The 18,313-nt window shown below is 41.0% G+C and overlaps 1 protein-coding gene across 1 annotated transcript; it reads left to right on the top strand.

Annotated features, from left to right (window-relative positions):
• Positions 1-7,346: 7,346 nt before the first annotated feature.
• Positions 7,347-8,186, top strand: ASPRV1 (aspartic peptidase retroviral like 1). Its single transcript, XM_044659549.1, has one exon. It carries the CDS (start codon positions 7,425-7,427, stop codon positions 8,184-8,186), a length of 762 nt encoding a protein of 253 aa, XP_044515484.1. The 5' UTR covers positions 7,347-7,424.
• Positions 8,187-18,313: the final 10,127 nt, after the last annotated feature.

Below are 18,313 nucleotides of genomic sequence, written 5' to 3'. Positions count from 1 at the left end.
TGTTTAGCATCATAATCAATATAAACCAGTGGTACCCAGACATTTTTGGCCTACCGCCCCCTCTCCAGAAAAAATATTACTTAGCCCCCTGGAAATTAAATTCTTAAAAAGTTTAATAGCGATTAATAGGAAAGATAAATGCTCCTGTGGACATCGCCACCATCCTGGATTGCTGCAGCACCCACAAGGGTGGACTTAAGAAGATGAAGAATAGTGGTTATAATTATAATTGTTTTTTAATGCCAACTTAAAAACAATTTTGACAAGGCTCCACAACAAAGACTATTAAAAAGAAAATGAATGACTCTGGAATTGAGCAGTTTCTAGCAGGAGATAGTTTTTTCTATGGATGTCAAGGCATTCCACTGACATTCTTCTTTGATGCCTCATCATGGGGAACTGGTGTCCCTTAATTCCACTTTGAATTTTAGGATAAGATCTTATACCCTCCCTGGCTTCCTTTTTCTGGCAGTTTCTACCATGCCAGAAAGGGCTTTCAAGATTGTAACCATGGTCTAGAACCATGTTGGCAAAGGCATGGCATTGGTGCCAAAGTGGCATGTTCTCCCTCTCCATAGCCCCTGAGAACATTTTACATGCCCTACCTTTCTGCCCAGCTGCCCAATGCAAGCACTTCTTTCCTCTACTATCTGGGGTAATGCAAGGAGGGCTCACAAGCAGCTTGAAGTTGCAGTTTGGGCATGCAAACTCAAAAACATTCACCAGTGCTGGTCTAGAATTAGCCTTGGTAAGTGCAGAGAGGGTCATTATCAAAGGCTTACCTACCAACATATGAAAATTCTAAACCACAGCCACTGAGAAAGAGTGACCTGCTAAGGCACTGGAAAGGGAGAGAATTGTGTCCTGTGCCTAGGAAGGGAGCACCCATGTCAATGGATGCCCAACCCTGCCTAAGAAAGGAATACTCATGTTCATGGATGCCCAGACCTGAACTGAAATATGAATTGAAATATGAAGTCATAGAACTTGTCTAGATAGAAATGGTCAAGTTATGGTGTCGTCCAGAATTTGGCAATAGATGGCACTTATTTCTAAGTCATTTTTGTTTAAGTATATAAACATTTTAGAAGATGGAGTTCTCAGCAAAATCCCTACATTTGCAGTTAGCACTGAGCTCTCCCCAATATGAGAGGCCAAGCCATGAGGATTAAGTGCTGGGAGATGCCATGAAGCTGTGGGAGAACAATGAGAGCCTGAAGGGTTTGTTCTAGTGATCTGTAACACTGCTTCTAGTTCTGATATTCTATGATTCTAAATATGAGCATTTGGGATTGTATTTTCTAGATTACACTTACAAGATGATGATATCTAAGCTCTGACTTATTATCCAGGAAAAGTACCTATTCCCTGAAGAGGTCAGTTGGAATGTAATTCAGAAGCCAAAAAAAACCCCAGCTCAAAACAGCAACAAAAATCCAGAGTACTTTCAAGAAAGTCTTGGAAAGAAAAGGAAAATCTTTTCTTGTCCTCATTCTGGATATCTTCATATACCTTTTATATATGTCTTCTCGACCGAGGAGACTTGGACTTAGGAAGTACAGAACAAAAGAAGTAAAGAAAATTGAAACTCGGCTCTCTTTCTTCATCTGCAAAATAAGACTGTTGGACTAGCTGACCACTGATCTCCTTGCTAGTTCTAGCTCTGTGGTTCTAGGTTCCTTAGAGCCATCTTTATTTTTCACAGTGCTGATTCAATTCTATTACATTTCCTAGCTCAAAAGTCTTCATTACCTCCTTGTTGCCTATAGGATCAAGTACGATATAATAGGAAAAGAATAAAAACAAAACTCTTAACCATTCAATTAACTGTCAGAAGACCAGGGTTCTAATCCTGGTTACTAATTAGCTATGAAAATTTAGGTCAGTGACTTTAACCACTTTGAGACTCATTTTTTCCATCTGTAAAATAGGATTGCTGTGAGAAAACTTAAATATTCTATAAAGGTAAACTATGTTTATTATCATCTCATAGTGGATGCTTAATAAATGCTCTTCAATTGAGTGACTGACTTGCCAAAAGATTTCTGATCTTATCAGAGTGGGCCCTTTCTGAACCTACAGGTCACCAGGCATGTATCTGCTTGCCTTGTCTTCCTGAGTTTTTGTGAATTCTCAACATTCCTTCTCACTCATTGGCTAGTCTTCTTGATGAGATCATTTGGGATCAGCTGGGTTCAATCCAGAAACATAGTCCATTGACCAACTCATCCTCAAAGACTTTCCAGACTCCCCGAGCTTGCGCTCCATTGTCATGAACTTTGAGAACACAGAATCACCCACAGTTGGAGACATACTGGGAGATTTTCCTTCTGTGACACTTATACTAAATATAGTTCATTTTACAGATGAGGAAACTGACCCAGAGAAGGAATTTGTCCCAAGTAGCAAATGAAGGCAGGATTCAAATCCATGTCCTCTGACTCCAAATCTAATATTCTTTGCCTCCAACATGCTGTTCTTGAAGCCTTCAAGCTCTATATAAATGTGAGTTGTTATTCTATGTTATTTTGACAACACTGACAACAACTGAAAACATGTGTTGTTCAATTCAGAGAACAAAGTGGAAAATACCTTACATCCCTCACTTTACACAATGGAGTGCACAACACACACATGCACACACACACACACACACACACAGAGAGAGAGAGAGAGAGAGAGAGAGAGAGAGAGAGAGAGAGAGAGAGAGAGAGAGAGAGAGAGAGAGGGCTAAGGTTAAGGAGAAAGGCTCACTATTTCATCTGTAACTAAAAATGGCATTTAGGATAAAAGTGGGTAAGGACAGAGATGGGAAATGGTGAACTATGGTGCCAGAAGTACAAAGTTATTTTGCAAAAAAATCTTTTGTTAAAATTCTGAGTAAACATGTGCCTGGAACAAAAAAATAATAATCCCTCTCCTACTTTTAGTGATCCTATGCTTCTTTGAGTCATCTTCATTTTTCGCTGATCCAATTCCATTGCATTTCCTAGCTCAAAAATCTTCCTTGCCTCTCAATTGCCTATAGGAACAAGTGGGAGGTAATAGAAAAGAATAAAAATAAAACCCCAAACCATTCAATTAAATGTCAAGACCAAGATTCTAATCCTGGTGACTAATTAGCTGTGAAAATTTAGGTCCAAGCATTTAGAAATCTCCAGTGAGGAAAAGATGCCAACTCCCTGTTTTGGGACATATTCTTATTTCCTAACTCAGAGTTTTAAGAGGTTCTTACTTTAATATTGACCCCAGTCAAGTGATCAGAGGGATGAAATCAGACAAGAGGGAGACAAGCCTAACCTCTCATTCAAACCTGTTCTAGATCTCCTCCCTCCACCCACATGTACTCCTTGGCTGATCCTAAGTATCTGTCAGTAGCAGATGCCAAACAATGATGTCTTTCAGGTGAACCAGGTGATCAATGTCATTCCCAGGAGGAGGTGACTGGACTGACTTCTCTCCAGATGCCAATGGCAGCTCTGTGGGTCAGACAGACCCCAGTGGAGGAAACCTGGGCTAGGCTGGGAAAGAAGGGAACTTGTATAGTGGTTATGTGTAGAAGGAGGTCATTTAAACCATAGTGATGGTTAGGTCAACTCTTTGGGTTCAAGGTTTTTCCAATGTGCACATGATGGAGTGGCCCACCTTCTCTTGGCACCTCCCTATTACACCATTTGCCTTCCTCTGGTTTCTTTGGAATGCTCCAGCCCCACCTTAATCAGGCAGCCTGTTTGGTGAATATGTAACATGCTTCCTCTCAAGGTCACTCTTTGAAGTGGCTGGATTACAAAGATCTCTCCAAGAATGAAGCTGAGCCTGAGGACTTCAGTTGGGATGGAGGTGGTCAGGGATCCTCAGAGAGTCTAAAAACAGTTGAACCCAGGGCAAGGGTATCAGATTTGGAGACAGAGGGCCTTGGTTTCCAATCCTATTGTTGTAACAATTATCATGTAATTGTGGACAAATAATCCCTCATCTCTGTGCCTCGGTTTCCTTATTTGTCAAATGAAGTGGTCAACCTTGATCTTTCATGTCTTTTGTAGATCTGCATCCTATGATCTTTTCAGATGTTGGTTTGTTTTGGGGCCAGCTTCTCTGAGAATTTAGATAAGTTTTGGATTTCTTGCCCAGAATTAGGGCATACCTACCCTATATCTGAGAAGGCATGGGTCAAGAGGACTACCCTTTGGCTAGAAATGTGCTACTAATTCCTTGCCCTTTTCTCTTCCAACCCTTTCTAGGGAAATAGGTACCCATCAGTACTTTAGATCTGAATTAAAGGGGTCCTCTTAGCCTTAGACATGTAGAGAGTGACTTTAAGGGGCATAGACTGGGCCCAAGAAGGTATCTCTTTGTAGAAGGCATTTTCTATCAATGAATGCTGGAGCCTACGGATTAATGGTTCCTAATTTCCAGGGGTATATTGCTTCAGAGATAGAAGAGGTACCTGAGACCCTGAAGCTAACAACATATTGGGAAGAAATTGGCTAGAGTAAGAATAATAATATAAACATTATTAATAATAACTACTGCCATACTGCTTTAAGGTTTATAGAATGCTTTCATAATAGGAACATTTTGAGGAGAATAGTGCAAGTATAATCCTTTATGACCATTGTACAGAGGAGGAAACCAAAGTTCCTAAGAAAAGAAGTGGCTTACTCAAGATCGTGCGCTGAATAAGTGACAAAAGCAGGATTCAAATCCATGTCATCTGGTTTCAAGGCCAGCACTCTTACTCTTCCAGGCTTTTTCAAGAACAGATGTGGAAGTGTCTCTAGGAAGACCTCCTTGAAACAAGTATGGTTGACTTCAATAGCCCAGAAGTTTATGACCTCCTACCAACACCAAAAGATCTGGGCTTCACTCTTTACTGTCACTGGCAGAAGAGCAAACACTGACATCTCAGAGGCCATCCAGGACTTCTTAAGCAACATCCCTCTATGGCATTCCAGCAGTGATCATTGATCTATCAGGGAGATTTAGGGTGAGATAATAGATTAGAAGTTGGGGGAGGAACATGGAAGTCATCTAATTCAACTTCCTCATTTTACAAGGAAGGAATAGGAGGCCCTAGAAAGGTGAAATCTAATCTAATCCAATCCACTTGCATTTATTAGGTACCAACTGCATGTGTAAGGCACAAGAGATACAATAATAAGATAAAATAAGGTCCTGCCATTGAGAAACATTCTATGGGGATATGTAACATAAGGGATTTGTTCAAAGTCAAAGAGGTTGCAAAGAACTGAGATTGTGACCTTCCTGGCTCTAAATCCAACAATATTTTCCATTGCACCACTGGCTCTCTACCCCTTTTCTTTTGGGGAGGGGGTGGACTTAAAACACCAATTCAGTCTTAAATTTAGAAATATGATAAAACCCCCAAAGACTACATAGTTCTGAGGTACCTGCTCCCGGCCTAGGTTTCTCTTCTGGCCTCAAGATTATATCAGCCTAATTCCTACTTGAAAACAAGTCCAAAAACATCGTGAGAGAGTAGAAATGGCATAGGACCTGAGTTTAAATACTATCTTTTACACTTACTAACTTAGTAACAATGGGCAAATCATTTAAACTGTGTGGAGGTTGGTTTCTTCATCTATGAAATGAGGGGGTTAGACTAGATAGATTCTAAGGATACTTTCAGCTAAAGTTCTAGGGGCCTCTTAACCTGGAATCGCATTTAAGGAGCCATATTCTATTTGACTGTAAGGATCTAATTTGCCTTCTTTCCATCACAATCCACTGCCTTTGATATGTCATGGAAATATGGTCCCTTGACAGCTTGCTTTGGAAGCCAGAACTTAAAATTTTCACCATAGTTTGATATTGCTATCCAGGGTGAAAGGAAAGATCCTCTCTAAGTGTCTGTACTCTGAGGGGTGGATGATGGATGCAGAAAGATGATTACAAGAGATAGAAAGAGCAAGATCAAGGCCTCCATGGTTAACTTGGAGAAGAAACTCTGAGCTTTGGATATAAGACCATAGTGTTCAGGAGAAGCCCTTTCTCATTCCTAAATTCTCAGTCTCCCAAGCCCCTTGCAACTTTGGTCATCTCCATGGACAGAGGTGCAGCTTGGTAGATAGGGAGTGTGGCCAGAGCCAGAGCAGGTACTAAGACGGGAAAAGAGAGAGATCTTTACGTTCCTCTGTCCAGACCTCTCTTCGGACTTCACTGACAAGCAAAAAGCTAAGTAAGAAAAATTTTAAGTCTATCATCTGCTGTCATTTGGGCATGAGGGAAATGATTTGTTTTGTTTTTGTCCTGGCTTGGCCTCTCGATTGATCATTATTTGATCCAATAACAAGACCATGAGTCAAGGTGTGTGTGTGTGTGTGTGTGTGTGTGTGTGTGTGTGTGTGTGTGTGTGTGCTTGTGTGGGTGCATTTGTGTGTGAGCAAGTGTGTATGCAAATGAATAAATTCCTACTATTTTGAAAAATACCCTACAAATGCTCTTATTTTCATATTGAAAAATACCTAGGCATATAGTTCAACTCCTTTTGTGTATGCTTGGCCCTCAACCCTCTCCCTCAGAATGATTATGATGTGCTAGAAAGACAACTGAGTGACAGAGATTCAGATCTCAGTTCTGCTACTTCCTTATCTGTGAGGCTTTGGGTCACTGATCTTTCCTTCAGTCTTGGACCATATTAAAGCACCTTCAGGTGGAGAGCTATCTCCATTTTTTTTCTTCCAACTGCTGGGCTCAAGAGAAAGCATCTCTTTCCCACCTCCTCTGACTAATCCCAGATTCTGAGAGATGAAAAGGATTGAAGGCCATCTGTTCCAAATCCTGTGTGAAAAATAGGCCCAATGAAGTTAAACTTGATGGACACTTGAACATCAAGACTTCCTCCATTTCCCAATCTTTATTCTTGGGTATGTGCTGAGAAGGGTGACTGAATGAGGGAGAGAAAAGGGTCCCTTATCACCCTAGCTGTTCTTTCTTCCAACCCAGTGGCATAGATGCTGCTGAGTCTCTGGGAAAGATGTGGCAAAGGTGGGGCACTTACTCTGCTAGTCTGTCAGGATGCTCCACACGGGGTGGAGTAATGAAGGGGTGGAGCCTAATACAACAAAGAAAAACTGGGTAGCCTCAGGTGGTACGTTAGGAATCAAAAAGGCCCAGCCTGCTGAAAGAGGAGAGCCTTATTCCAGCAACCTCAGCCAGCACAGAACAGTCTGAGAGAAGGAGTCAGAGCCACTGGTTGCTTAAAGCTCTAAGAGCCCAAGAAGACACCAGGGTCCCTTCTGCTTGCCAGAGATCCAGAAGCTCCAACTCTTCAGGCTGCTGAAGGGTTATCCCAGTTCTGGCTGAGACTTGCCTTGGACACCACCGTGATTGATCCTGTCCTGCTCTTCGGGTTTATCTGCCTTGTGTGGATTGTGCACGTAAGTCCAGTGGAGAGTGGTATTATGGCCGGAAGAGGAGTCAGAAGTCAGGGTGGGAAGACTCATGCCTTCACCCCTGAACCTTTTGATGGACACAATCTAGATGTATACCGCTGGCTGCATCAATTTAATGTCATCAGTGACCTGAACAACTGGGATGATTCTACTCAGATGAAGTTCCTGACTGAGTCCCTCCAAGGAGAAGCCCTAGATGTCTACAGAGGACTTAGCCCAGAGGCCAAAGGTAACTGCCAGGCTGTGAAAGATGCCCTATTTGAAGCCTTCCGTTCTGAGAGTGATATTGAGCATAAGCAATCTCATGGTCCCAGGGAGATTGTATTTGCCAATAGTATGGGCAAGGGATATTACCTCAAAGGGAAAATTGAGGGTATTCCTGTGAGGTTCCTAGTGGACTCTGGAGCCCAGGTATCAGTGGTCAATCCAGAGTTGTGGGAGCAGGCTACTGACGGAGATTTAGACACCCTTCGACCCTTTGAAAATGTGGTAAAAGTGGCCAATGGGGCTGAGATGAAGATCTTGGGCATCTGGGACACTAAAGTGACCCTGGGGAAGTTTGAGATGGAGGCTGAATTCTTGGTGGCCAATGCAAGCACAGAAGAAGCCATCATTGGAACAGATGTGCTCCAAGATCATGGCGCCATCTTGGACTTCAAGCACCGCACATGTACCCTGAGAGGAAAGAAGTTCCGTCTTCTGCCTGTTGGCGATCCTATAGAAGATGAGTTTGACCTGGAACTCATTGAAGAAGAGAACTCTAACCCCTGAAGAGTTTCTCTTTACTTAAGCCTAGAAATATGGTCTTGCAGACCTGAAAGGCAGGTGAGGGGTGGGTGGGTGAATTGTAATTGACCAACCTTCTGAAACCAATCCTTTTCTTTTCTTTCCTTCTTGGGGAGCTTAAACATGTTCCTATAGTTGTGGGGTGGAAGAGAAGGAGCAAAGTTTTCTGATAAATAATGCATTAGTGAGGGAGAGTAGACCTGTATTCATTACAGAAGTGGTCCCTGCTTGGATGCCTTCTTTCTCTTGTCATCTTGCTCTCTGTTGCAAAGACTTCAACAGCTAACTGCTTAGATTTAACAGGAAGCTAGAAGTCCACTCTTTGAAGAAGGGACTGTAGTCCCCAATTCCATGCACTTGAGATAGTTATACTAAGCCTTCAGAGGTCCACGCCGAGAGATTTGCTAAAATATCAACTGACTGTGGATATTTCAGAAACTTCCCAGTGGTGTGATTCTCTAAGGGGTCCCCAAAGCTATCTCTAGATTATCTTCTTTCTTACTCTTCTTGTCTGCTCTGCATGGCCTATTTCTTTCTGTCACCTGCTTGAAAGCTTTGGAACACGCACCAATGATTAGGATGTTTCTAAAACCAATAAATACCAATTTGACCCAATTACAGAGTGGTGTGTTGATATGATGTAAATAGAATGGCAATGTAAGATAGAGGGGAAAGAGAAAGCTTGCTACTCATTAAGGTTTTTGTTGAGAACTTGCCTTCTAGCTAGATGATATAACAGAAGCATATAGAATTTTGACTGGAAGAGTTCCATCCCCTCATTTTATGGAGGAGGAAAATGAGACCCATTGATGGGAGGCCACACATTTAACAAGTAGCTGAGGAAAGATTTAAACACAGTTCTTATCCCACACTCAGTGTTCTTGTCATTATAACACACCATGGCTCTGCTCAAGAGGCTAGATAGGGAGAGAGGAAAGATGTATTTAATTGGGAAATGAGAGTATCATTCAAAACAGGATATGGTCACATATCAATGGATGAGGTAAAAAACTAAAGCATATGTTGGCAGGGTGGGAGGGTCAGAGAATGGAGTGTAGTGGGCACTGAATAGCAGGGGGCAGTGTCATGGAGACAGAGGGATTTGAATGGGTTATAAACTGGGCAGGATTTGGTGGATTTTGTCTTAGCTAAATTTTATATCCCCAAGGCACTAACACGTTCATAAATCTTTGCCAAACGTAGTTGAACTGAAAAGAAAGATGTAAAGCATATAAGACTGAAATTCTTTTTCTCCTTGTCTTTCACATCCTGTTTTTTCAAGGGAGGGAAGAATGTTTATATCCTTCTACCTAGAGGCTCAAAAACACCACAAAATTGGGGTGGAGAGCAGGTGGTGAGGTGGGAAGAGTCAGCCTCTATTTTCAGAAGTGCTTCATGGTTTGCAAAGTACCCTCTTCATGACAACCCTGTAAAGAAGGTGCTGTAGGTATAATGGTTCCCAATTTTTAAAAGAGAGAGCTGAGGTCCTGAAAAGGAGATCCAGGTGACCTACAGCTAGGTTAAATGCTGAAGACAGGAGACAAAGCCAGCAGCCAAATAGGCTCCGGGGCTCTGTGCGATTTCCACTTCATTTTCAAGATTAGAGATGTAAAAGAAAATACTCAACTATTCAAAATGTATTCATCCAAGGTTTAAGCTTGCCTTCAAAAGTCCTTTGGCAAGCATATTAGGGAAGACCCCATGTTAATTGGCTGTGGGCCCTCACAGGTAAGTGAGGAACCCCCAAAAGGCTAACAAAGTAGCTTTGACCTTTTTAAGTTAGTGGCAAAGGTCTGAGAATAGAGGTAGGCCTATATCCTTAAATGCTGGGGGAGGAAGCAAAGGCGGTCTGCATCTGAGGCTTGGGAGTGCCTATAAAAACAGAGCTGCTCACACATGTGTGGTGAGGCTTTTGGCCAGGTGCTTTGAGAGGATGAAGATGAAAGATGGGAAATGCCATTTTTAACTCATCCAGGAGTGGAATGAGCATCACAGCTCGGCATCACTGCGGAGACCAAACGAGAGCCAAGCCTGCCTGAAAAATAGTAATAACTGAGTTCCTGTCACTCATTAGTGTTTAAATCATTATATTAAGTTTAATAAACATTCATTAAGTGCCTAATATGTGCAATCAATCAATCAACAATTATTTATTTGTTGCTGGCATCTATGAGCAAGTCACTGTGCTAAATACTAGAGATACTTTGGACTTGTATACAAAGAATGAAATTATACCTGTTCTCACTGAGCTCATCTTCTAATGAAGGCAAGTTCATCTAAGTATATGTGAACAAAAATAATAGAGCATCAATATAAAATTACCCTTTTAGAATGGAAGGCGCCAAGTGAAAAATGAAGAACAGTTCCTGCTCTCAAGGAGATTACATTCCACTGGGGACAGGAATGAGGTGGGATTCAGGCAGAGATAGAGCATTTACTCAATAAAGTAAATACGAAATAAGAGGGTGAAGGGATCACGGGAATGATTCATGAAAAAGAGATCCAGGAATATCTGATGAAGGAAAGAGTACTAAGTGGGGCTATGGGGTAGAAAGGAGAGTCGAGAATGCTTCGCAGAGGAGATGGTGCTTTGACTGAACCTTGAAAGGAGATGAAGATTCTGAAAAATGGAAGAGAGGAGCAGGTACATGATCCCAGGAACAAGTAATGGCTTGAAGGAAGAAGTAAGCTTGGTAACTCCTTCAGAAGGACCCAGTACTAACTAAAAAATTTCAAGTTTTCCAAATCCACTTTGAAATAAGAACCAGAAATAACCTGAACCAAGGATTCTTATTCTTGCGCTGCCATTCCTCTTCCACTTAATAGAGGCAGAGGTGTAATAATCTGAATACCAGATTTGATGCTGAAAGACCTTGGATTGTATCCTGGCTTGGACATTTATTGTTCTTTTTTTTCCTTTTAAATGCGGCAGTCATTTCATCTTTTCTGGGATTTATCCATCTCATTTGTTAAAAGAGAGCATTGGACTAGATATTCTTTAAGGTTTCTTCTAGCTCAAAATCTTACATAACTATGAAAAAATTAATAAATTTGAATAAATGGATCAATGGTTTGGGGATTCTGAGCATGCAGAAGCTAGTAGCTCGATTTTATTAGCACTTTGTTCAGGAGATTAATAGGAATTCTCTCTCCTTCCTCACCCCACCCTGATGAAGAAAGAAAGGAATCACAGATTCTCAGGAGAAAAGATTGATGGGTCTTTAAATGTCCCCATTCCTCAGATGAGAAAGGGCAAGGCCCAGAGAAGTTAGGCTATTTGCTTGTAGTCACCCAGCTAGTAAGTGAAAGAGTCACATCTAAACTTAGGACTTGTGACTAAATCCAGTTTTCTTTCCCACTCCACATGAGAGGAATTAAAGGGTCCAACTTCTGACTCTCCAAGGAAAGGCCAGCAGTGCTGTGTTGCCAAAATCCAGCCCAGGTTTGGTGAAGGTCCTATTGTGGGCCTCAGAAGCAATCACAAACTTTGTTCTAATACAGGACAATTTCCAAGCCTTCCCTGACTATTTCTTTCCTTACATATAGCAGAACTGAACACACCTATATAAACAGAAATGGGGTAAGGTCATGGCCAACGTCAGGCTGTTGCTTTTGTCATCATGAATGACTGACAAACAAAGAGGGAGAAAGACAGACAGACAGAAAGATATATAGAGAAAGAGAGACAGAGACAGGGAGACAGAGACAGAGACAGAGACAGAGAGAATGCATTCTGGCCCAGGAAGTTTATCTTTGAGGTCCAAGACTTAATAGTAGCTCCCATTAATTTTGTGTGGTATATTCTCTAGCTTCATTCACATTTCAGTTTATTCCCCACCTCCCACTGGAAGCCTTTCCAGATCCTTCTAGCTACCCCTCCTCTCTCTTCAAATTATCTTCCACAGTCTTATATGTTGTACCTCCCAGTAGAATGTAAACTCCCCGGGCACAGGGACTTTTTTTTCCCCCATTTGTCTTTGTATCCCTAGTACAGTGCCTTGTACATAGTATCTACTTAACAAATACTTGTTGGATTGGATTCGGTTACATTAAAGTTTGCTTTTCTCCATAAGTTGTGTCTTTGGTAGTGCAAGTATTATTATCCCTCTTTTGCAGATGAGAGTCCTGACGTTCAGAGAAATACATTTTGGTATAGTGGAGAAAGAACTGTCCTTGGAATCCTGACTTTTGTCTTTTACTAGCATAGGTTTCTTAGGCAAGTCACTTTAGCTTTATCTTGTGGTGTCTCAGTTGGGTTGGATCTAAATCTCAGGTTTCTTCCGACTCTAATATTTTGTGGCTCTTTTCACTATCATGAATCAAAGGTTGGACTTGAACTCAAGCCTTCTGCTGCCAGAACCAATGCTTTCCCCAATATGGCACACTGGCTGGTTTTTTGCTGTGAGCCAAGATCTTATTTCTTTCTTCCCATTGGCCAGAAATTATTTTTGTGACTGTAATTAGAATAGTGGCTCTGGATAAATTCAAAATTCCACCAGCAATGCATTAATGTCCCAATTTTGCCACATCCCCTCCAATATTCATTACTCTCTCCTATTGTCATTAAATTAATTGAGTAAAGTGGATGGCAATATGGAATTATGCCCAAAGAGTGCTAAAAGAATGCCTGTCCTTTGATCCAGCTATACCATTGCTGGGTTTGTACCCCCAAAGAGATCATAGATAAAAAGACTTGTACAAAAATATTTATAGACGTGCTTTTTGTGGTAGCAAAAAACTGGAAAATACGGGTATGCCCTTCAATTGGGGAATGGCTGAACAAATTGTGGTATATGCTGGTGATAGAATACTATTGTGCTCAAAGGAATAATAAACTGGAGGAATTCCATGTGAACTGGAAAAAGACCTCCAGGAATTGATGCAGAGCTAAAGGAGCAGAGCCAGAAGAACATTGTACACAGAGACTGATACACCGTGGTAAAATCGAATGTAATGGACGTCTGTACTAGCAGCAATGCAATGACCCAGGACAATTCTGAGGTATTTATGGAAAAGAATGATACCCACATTCAGAGGAAGAACTACAGGAGAGGAAACACAGAAGAAAAACAACTGCTTGAACACATGGGTTGATGCAGACATGATTGGGGATGTAGACCCAAAACAACCACATCAATGCAACTATCCATAATATGGAAATAAGTCTTGATAGATGACACATGTTAAAGCCAATGGAAATGCGCATTGGCTATGGGGGGGATGGAATTGGGGGAGTGAAGGGGAAAGTAAGAACATAAATCATGTAACCACAGCAAATTTTTCTAAAAAATAAAAAAATTTAAAAAAAGAATAGTGGCTCTGTGTGTATGAAGAACTGAAGTGAAGAAAAGAGAGGGCCAAACATTCCTTTTTGCAAATGAAAGATTTCAATAATTCCACTGCCACTCATTGGAATGGAATGCTTACTTTTATGCACGTGCAAGGTGGCTTTCTCACTTTGTTGAGTAGAGTGTGGACCATCCAGTTATTTGGAGCCCTGAAGGGATTTAGCCCCCACAGTAGGAGTGCCTCATTCACCCTGGATCTTGGGAGAAGTGGGTCAGTGACTAATCACAGGCATGTTGATCAAAGTTAGGAGTCATACCGGACGCACACCCACATACCCAACCCTAGTGTGGGTCCTGGACAAAACTTCACACTTGTCCTCCCCCAGAACATCCCCAGGGCACTGCCCCCAAAGTGCCCTCATCATGCATGCCTTCTGGTTATCCCAAGTCCTCTCTGAGGTTCCCCACCCTAGCCTACCCTTTTCAGATTCTCCTATACAACCCAATCTAACGAGCACCTAGTATATGCCAGGCACTGTGGTAAGGAGAGCCAAAAACCAAAAGAAAAACAGTCCCTGCTTTCAAGAACTTACATTCAATTCATTTTCTGTATTTTGCTTTACTTGGCTCCACATCCTGCCCTCTCCCACCCTTACCCCAGCTCCATTCTTTTAGAGAAACTTTTTATCTCTTAGTCACTGAAACAGACCTGATAGTCTTACTCATGCTGAGGTACTAGTGGCCATTAATGGGTTAATGGTTAGTTTTCTGGGAGTACTTATATTTTCACAGTGTTAATAATAACATTGGAAACTCATAGCTCTCTAACACTCCAAGGTTTTCAAAGCTCTTTCCTCATAGCAACATAGAGAGGAAATATGTTTTATCACCTTCACTTTATAGAAGAAATGGTTTAAGCTAAAGAAATCAATCCCTGCTGGCAAAATTTCAGATATAATCACAGATTGATAAAGAAGTCATTGGGGTAGGAAGTCTGGGGAGAGGAATGTTTCTAGTGCTCTTCAAATTGTATCACAGAGGCAGAGGTAGTTGTCATACCGCTATTCTTAGGTAAGGCTGGATCACCTCACTCCAAGCCACTTTCCCAAGTTCTACAGGAAAACTACTTGGGCATGGTGATAGTCATGGAATAGCCAGACCACATCAGTTTGATCTTGGGTAAGTAATTTCTCTCTAGACCTCAGTTTCCTTATTGGAAAAATTCCAGAGTTGGACTAGATGTTGTCCAAGGTCCTTTCCAACTCCAATTCTGATGGAAAAGTCCCCCTCCACCACTCATACAGCCATCATCCTGGTGCAGGTTCTCACCATCTCATGTCTAGACTATTTACAATAGCTTTCTTGTTGGTTCCCTGACAGAAACTTCTCCTTTCTCTGATTCATTCTCTACTCAGCTGTCAAATCACTCTTCCTAAAACAGTGATGGGCAACCTTTTGAGCTTGGTGTGTCAAAATTTGCCAAAAAAAACGAGCATAACTCGGGTGGTGTGTCACTTCGAGAAAAAAACATAATTTCACGATATTTATAGTTTAAATAACAAAAATGTATAATTGTAATATATAACTGTATTTAATAAACCAAAATAGGTAAATTAATATATGCAGAATTGTCATCTATAGTGTATAGAGTGTCTACATTACATTACAGCAAAAGTTTCATCCTCGGCATGCGGTCCCATACTTCTCTGCATGCATGCGGCCGTGTGTCATCAAAAATGGCTACACGTGTCAGTGCTGACACATGTGTCATAGGTTTGCCATCACCATCCTAAAAGGTAGATCTGACCATGTTAACTCTTTATTCAATAAACTCCCAACTGCTCCTTCTCTTCCTCAGGAACAAATGTAAAATGCTTTCTTTGTCATTTAGAGTCCTTCCCAGCCTGATCCCTGATCATCTTTCCAGTTTTCTTACACTTGACTCCAATCCACATACTTTATGATCCAGAAGCATCGGCCTTTATCTCTCTACTCAGAGGCGTTCTCTTTCTACTCCATCTTTTTACTGGCTGTCCTCCCTTCCTGGAATGCTCTCCTCCATTACCTTTCCCTCCTGACTTCCTTAAATTCCTTCAAGACTAAGCTCAAATCCTATTGTCTGGTCCTTCCCAGTACCTATCTTCGTCTGTTTCTAGTGCTTTCCCTCTGAGATTACATTCTCTCTACTCTGTTTACCTGCATATGGCTTATAGGTGTGCAGTTGTTTACATGTTGCCTCCCCCATTAGAATGTGAACAGATTAAGGGCAGGTGTTTTTGCCCCATACAAAGAAGAGAACCCTGGGTTCCAGAATTTACAGGGACCTCGACTACTTTGTTCTTCATTCAAGGGAAATGTGGCCAGTTATTTAACAGATTCATATTTTCCAGTAGTGGATGATAAAGCTGAGATAGTCTCAGAAATGTTTTCATCAAAAAAGGAAGGATATAAGCTACATTACAGTACAGCTAGGCAGATTAAAATCTGCTTGAGTGACTAGCAATAATTCATAGAGTGAACTCATAGAAAAGTCTCTAGTGGGGTGCCCCAAGGTTTTGTCATTTACTGCATTCTGATCTACTTTGTTATCAGTGGCTCAGAGAAGGATTAAATCATATGTTGATTGAATCTGTCATTATCAGAAGAAGGGAAAACTATGAGAATATACTAGAGACATCTTTAATTGACTCAAGAAAGAGAATTGTTAAATTTTCAGTGTGAGCATTTATACCTTTGAAATCAACAATCTCTACAAATTAGGGCTTGATTTATTGTTTTGTTTATTGTCCAAACTTAAGAAAATGATGGAGAAAATGTTATTGATGAAGACTAAGGTAAATATCTTCATTTCTATTTTTTTAAACCCTTACCTTCCACCTTGGTTCTAAGGCAGAAGAGTGGTAAGAGAAAGGCAATGGGGGTTAAGTGACTTGCCCAGGGTCCCACAGCCAGGAAGTGTCTGAGGAGGCCAGATTTGAACTTAGGACTTTCCTTCTCTAGGCCTGGATCTTGTTCACATTTCTTTCAGCTGGTCATCACAAGGCCCAACTGCTAAACCAAATGGTCTTTCCTTCATTCTCATTATCCTTAATGTCTTTGGGGTTATTCCTTCCTCTTCTCACCCCTTGGCTTCTATGACACTGTGTAATCTCTTATTTTTCCTCTACCTTTCTCGCTAGCTATTCTATCTCTTAGCTCTGAGCATTTTCTCCGGCTGTCCAGCAGGCCTGGAATGCTCTCTCTGTCCTCTACCTATTGACTTTCCCAGCTTCCTTTGAGTCCTAGCTAAACTACTTTCTATAGGAAGCTGCTTCTAATCCCTTTTCATTTTTTAGAGACTGCTCTCTTACTTATTTCGTATTTCCTTTGTATATAACTTGTTTGTACAGATGTGTTTGCTTATTACCTTTCCCATCAAATTCCTTGTGAGTACCTTGAGGACAGAGACTGTCTTTTGCCCCTTTTTGATTTCCTAATGCTTAGCACAATGCCTGGGACATTGTAGGCACTTAACAAATGTTTATTAACTGACTGGTTCCTTTTCAGTCTCCTATTCTAGATCTTCTTTGCCCTCCTCTGATAACCTCTGTGGTCCCTTCAAGCTCTGAGACTAAGATCCTTGAATTGTCTGATTTCTTAACCCTGGGAGTCCCTAGATTCTGTCCTGGCTTCCTATTTCTCTTTCCACTCTTCCTTGGTGATCTGAACTCCCAAAGGGTCAGTTATTATTTCTGTGCAGATGACTTCCAAATAAATCTATAATCTATACTCCATTGACTCCAGGAGTCCTCAGGTTCTGCCCTTTTCTCTTGGTCTACTCTTTCCTTTGGTGATCTGGAGATCCAATTGGTTCAATTATCATTTCTATGCAGATGACCCTCAGATCTATAAATCAAGCCCTAATCTCTTTCTTGATTTCTTGATTAATTGCTGGTCCTCATGTAGATTCTTTGTGGATCTGATGTTGACTTCTTTAGCTCAACATTTTGACATGGAATTTGAAAATGGAATTCATTATATTTTCCCCCAGATCCAATTGTCCTTCCAATACCCCAACTTTTGTTGATGATGTCATTCTTTCAATCATCTAGATTAGAGTCTTGGAGTATTCTTGGACCTTCACTCTGTCTTAATCTCCATATTAAATCAGTTGCCAAGTTTTTTCAACCCTACCTCCACAACATGCCTCTCTTTCATTCTCTTTTCTGCACTCATACAGCAACCAACCCAATTCAGGCCCTTTACATTTTGTCTGAACTATTGTGATGGCCTTTGGCTTCCCTCTCTTGAGTCTTTCCCTTCTCCAGTTTATCTTCCATATAACTGCCAAATTGATATTCCTAAAATGTAGATTTGACTACTTGGTCCCAAAAAATTTAAGAAAAAAAATCAGTGGCTATTTATTGCTTAGAGGATAATATACAAATTCTTCAGTCTGGCATTTAAAGACCCTTAAAATCTTGATGCCACATTCACTACCACTGAAGATGAAATTAAAGTAATTATTAGGTTTTATTTTCACAAATGTATACCAAAAAATCTAGCAATCTAAGTAAAATAGATGAATATTTATAAAAATATAAATTGCCTGGATTAAAAGAAGAAGAAATAGAATTCTTAAATAACCCTTTCTTAGAAAAAGAAATCAGGGGCAGGTAGGTAGCAAAGTAGATAAAATGCCAGGCCTAGAGTTGGAAGGGCCTGGGTTCAAATTTGACCTCAGATACTTCCTAGCTATGGAACTCTGGGCAAGTCACTTAAAACTAATTGCCTGCCCCTTACTACTCATGTTTTAGAATTGATACCAAGAATGCTATCCACCTC

Source organism: Gracilinanus agilis, chromosome 2 (genome assembly GCF_016433145.1).
Source record: "Gracilinanus agilis isolate LMUSP501 chromosome 2, AgileGrace, whole genome shotgun sequence".
NCBI classification, from domain to species: Eukaryota; Metazoa; Chordata; class Mammalia; order Didelphimorphia; family Didelphidae; genus Gracilinanus; species Gracilinanus agilis.
The sequence above is the reverse complement of the archived record's forward strand: the minus strand, read 5'-3'. Positions and strand labels throughout refer to the sequence as shown.